Source organism: Limulus polyphemus, unplaced genomic scaffold (assembly GCF_000517525.1).
Source record: "Limulus polyphemus unplaced genomic scaffold, Limulus_polyphemus-2.1.2 Scaffold6964, whole genome shotgun sequence".
Lineage (NCBI taxonomy): Eukaryota > Metazoa > Arthropoda > Merostomata > Xiphosura > Limulidae > Limulus > Limulus polyphemus.
The window spans coordinates 17,736-22,124 of record NW_013672574.1 but is presented as its reverse complement, the minus strand read 5'-3'; the positions used below and the strand labels follow the sequence as shown (position 1 = coordinate 22,124).

Genomic DNA, 4,389 nt, shown 5'->3' with positions numbered 1-4,389 from the left:
GTAAGATCGTTATTTATAGAATATGTGTGACATTCCGTGTCTTGTAAGATCGTTATTTATAGAATATGTGTGACATTCCGTGTCTTGTAAGATCGTTATTTACAGAATATGTGTGACATTCCGTGTCTTGTAAGATCACTATTTATAGAATATGTGTGACATTCCGTGTCTTGTAAGATCACCATTTAAATATTCTGGTGTGACATTCCATGTCTTGTAAGATCGTTATTTACAGAATATGTGTGACATTCCGTGTCTTGTAAGATCACCATTTACAGAATATGTGTGACATTCCATGTCTTGTAAGATCGTTATTTACAGAATATGTGTGACGTTCCGTGTCTTGTAAGATCACTATTTATAGAATATGTGGGACATTCCGTGTCTTGTAAGATCACCATTTACAGAATATGTGTGACATTCCGTGTCTTGTAAGATCGTTATTTATAGAATATGTGTGACGTTCCGTGTCTTGTAAGATCGTTATTTATAGAATATGTGTGACATTCCGTGTCTTGTAAGATCGTTATTTACAGAATATGTGTGACATTCCGTGTCTTGTAAGATCATTATTTACAGAATATGTGTGACATTCCGTGTCTTGTAAGATCGTTATTTATAGAATATGTGTGACATTCTGTGTCTTGTAAGATCACTATTTATAGAATATGTGTGACATTCCGTGTCTTGTAAGATCGTTATTTATAGAATATGTGTGACATTCCGTGTCTTGTAAGATCACCATTTACAGAATATGTGTGACATTCCGTGTCTTGTAAGATCGTTATTTATAGAATATCTGTGACGTTCCGTGTCTTGTAAGATCGTTATTTATGGAATATGTGTGACGTTCCGTGTCTTGTAAGATCACCATTTACAGAATATCTGTGACGTTCCGTGTCTTGTAAGATCGTTATTCATGGAATATGTGTGACGTTCCGTGTCTTGTAAGATCACCATTTACAGAATATGTGTGACATTCCGTGTCTTGTAAGATCGTTATTTATAGAATATGTGTGACATTCCATGTCTTGTAAGATCGTTATTTATAGAATATGTGTGGCATAAATGGTGATCTTACAAGACACGGAATGTCACACATATTCTATAAATAGTGATCTTACAAGACACGGAATGTCACACATATTCTGTAAATAACGATCTTACAAGACACGGAATAGAATATGTGTGACATTCCGTGTCTTGTAAGATCGTTATTTATAGAATATGTGTGACGTTCCGTGTCTTGTAAGATCGTTATTTATAGAATATGTGTGACGTCCCCTGTCTTGCAAAATAACTTCTGTTGTAACCTGTGTGATTCTTCATGTTTTGAACCTCTATTTTACGAATCTGTGGGACATTGTGTGTCTTGTGGAATATCACCTATAAGAATATGTTTGATGATTTATGCTTTATGAAATAACTACTGTTAGAATTCATTCATAGAAAACACTTCGTGTTTTCATAGGGTGGAACGATATGCATCAAATCTGGACTGATGAGGCCTAAAGAATTTACAGGTATCGTTCTTATAGCTGCTGCAATTTCAATGAACACAGAAGGAATTACTCCTTTAAAGGTTTGTACTTAGTGCTACTTTAAATTTTATAGAATTTCTTATTTATTTTGGCCAGTGGATTTCCTGAAAATTGTGTTTAAATAATAGTTCTTGTCTACTGTCATCTTAGTAATTTGACTCTAAGTCAATCTTTTCTAATTTTTAAAATGTTTATGTTGTAAAAGTTAATCACATTCATAGCCCACTCATATATCGTCTAAGTAGCAGAGTACCTAAAAATGTGTTTGAAAATAAAGAAAGATAAGTGAGGATAATCCTTTTAGTCTTTTAGGTGTAAAATAAAACGTTCTAACAAAGATAATAAAGCCGATAAGTAAAAAGAAACTCCGGAACTAACGGGGTTAATACACCATATAAATAAGCCCCTCTCTTCTACCATGCATAACCGGGACTAGGGCTTAATCCCAGGAACTTTGGCTAACGGGGTTAATACACCATATAAATAAACCCCTCTCTTCTACCATGCATAACCGGGACTAGGGCTTAATCTCAGGAACTTTGGCTAACGGGGTTAATACACCATATAAATAAGCCCCTTTCTTCTACCATCCATAATCGGGACTAGGGCTTAATCCCAGGAACTTTGGCTAACAGGGTTAATACACCATATAAATAAGCCCCTCTCTTCTACCATCCACAAGACTTTCTAATTATGTACTTCACACAACTTTGTATTGTTTTGGCAGGCAATTAGTCGGTTGATTTGGTTTGGTGGTGGTGATAAATAAAGTTCATGCGTGGTGTTATTTCTTGTCAGTTTTTTCTTTTCTTGAACACGTGTTTACATGTATAAGACAATTGTATTTTTTTATTTTTTACTTAGATTGAAAAACTTTCTAAGAAAAAGAGGATTCAGATGATTAAGAGTGAAAGTTGTGAAAAGATTTAACGTTTCCCTTTTTTCTTTTTAATTTTAGTTTAAAATGGCTTTTTTTTCTACTCTTGCAAACTTCGTGTTTTTCCTGTTAATGATTAGACTTTAATATGCCATGTAACTTTGAAATAAACCTTAATGACTTCTATTCTATTCACGTATTTATTTCAGAACTTTGGTAAGCTCACCTGATGGCAACTGTTGAAATGAGTATATTATCTTAATAAATATATTGTTCTTTTGTGAAAAAAAAACAAAAACAACAGATTGTTAAGTAGTAGCTCTGCTGTTAAGGTTTTTTTTCTTAATTTCAACGTTGTTAAAAACAAATAGCCACCGGTAGCTCAACGGTAATCCTAAGGGTCTATAACGCTAACAATTGGAGTTCTATCCCCACGTTAGCACAACTCAGATAGCCGTTGTGCAGCTTTGTGCTTAACAAAAAACAAAACAAAAGAGAATAAATATGGTATATAAAACCCCTTTTTAACGTAAAGGGAATATACTTACTTAGTTTAGTAAGCTAATTACACACATAAATCTCGCACTTAAATATTTATCATAAATCGATCTCTCAAAAATAAAAAAAAGTGTAAGCAGAGATTAGTGTAAGAAAAAAAGACCACATCCTGCTCAGAAGGACGTTAGGTGCATATATAACACCTTCATAAAAACATCTGAAAATTCTATCTCGGTAAAGATATATTAACAATATAGTTACAAAAGGATAAATACCCTGCCAGGAGCTTCACGAAAAGAGAGAGAGATAAATATTGATATTGAAAGGTATTTTTGGAAAATTGTATTTTCTGTACTTTTTTTTGGGGGGGACTAGGTTTTTTTTCCTGGTTCTTTTTCTGTATTCAATAATTTTGATATTAATAATATTTATGATATATTGTTTATTAATTTTGGTGTGAAGTCCTGGCTAGCCACTTGTTTATTAACTGTGTTTTGGTAAGCGTCATTGTTGAATAAATTGTTTTTGTTGTTGAACCCTGATTGTAGCGGCGTGCTTATTTTAGACTGTCACAACTTTCTTCGCGAATACTCTTTATCTTTTCATTATGACCTTTCTCTAAATTTCTAGTAGTGGAAGAAGAACTTGTATCTGGTTTTATATATTAAGATTTTTGTTGGCTTGTATAGAAAACAGTTGAATACAATAGACCTTGAGACCTCTCTTGCTTCGCCAGTCCATGCACCTTTGTGCGTTAATGGAAGGGAACAATAAGTGTTCATGCTTAACTTGTACTCAATATGGTTCTATAATACATTTTCTGATATCCTTCCTAGTGGCGCCATTTTCGACATTTTTTTAGAGAAGCAAATATAACATAATAGTTATAGTTAATCAATTTATCTGTATTTAAACTTCAGGAGGAAGATTGCAGTTACATGATCTGGATTTTAAGATTCTGCTGCAGTTTTTAAATTGAGAAACTTAAAAATTCCTAAAGGATATGACAATAGGTTACGAGGATTAGACTCAAATTATTATTATTATTAGGTTTTATAGAAAAAATTTATATGTAGGCTTTTATGTATAAACCGGACTATATGAAAAATGTAGATCGTAAAAGCTGTTCTTCCTCTGATATTTACATGTTTTGAAATTCAAAACCAGAGGCATTCCTGTAAATCTGCCACCATAAAATATTGTCTTTATTTTCAATGTCAATGAACAATTTATTTTTTCTTTCGCATCGTCAAAGGGTTCCTCGTCCACGCCTAAATCAGGAATTTATAGCTATCTTGGTTCCCTAATAAGATTGATAAATATTGCTGTAATTGTAATTGATAAATATTTTGTATGCCAGGAGACCAGTAGAAATCCTCTCAGTTATTATAGGGTTTCTACTTGGTCTCGTCATCAGAAGAATGGCCCGGCATGGCCAGGTGGTTAAGGCACTCGACTCGCAATCTGATGGTC

General features: G+C 33.3%; 1 protein-coding gene across 1 annotated transcript in view; it reads left to right on the top strand.

The window, feature by feature from the left end:
* The first annotated feature begins 1,418 nt into the window (after positions 1 to 1,418).
* The window catches only part of LOC111089664 (monoglyceride lipase-like), an 11,162-nt gene continuing 8,191 nt past the window's right edge, over positions 1,419 to 4,389 (top strand). The window contains exon 1 of the mRNA XM_022402573.1: positions 1,419 to 1,582. Within this exon, the coding sequence (XP_022258281.1) occupies positions 1,502 to 1,582 (81 nt within the window). The 5' untranslated portion in view covers positions 1,419 to 1,501. The remainder of the gene's footprint in view (positions 1,583 to 4,389) is intronic.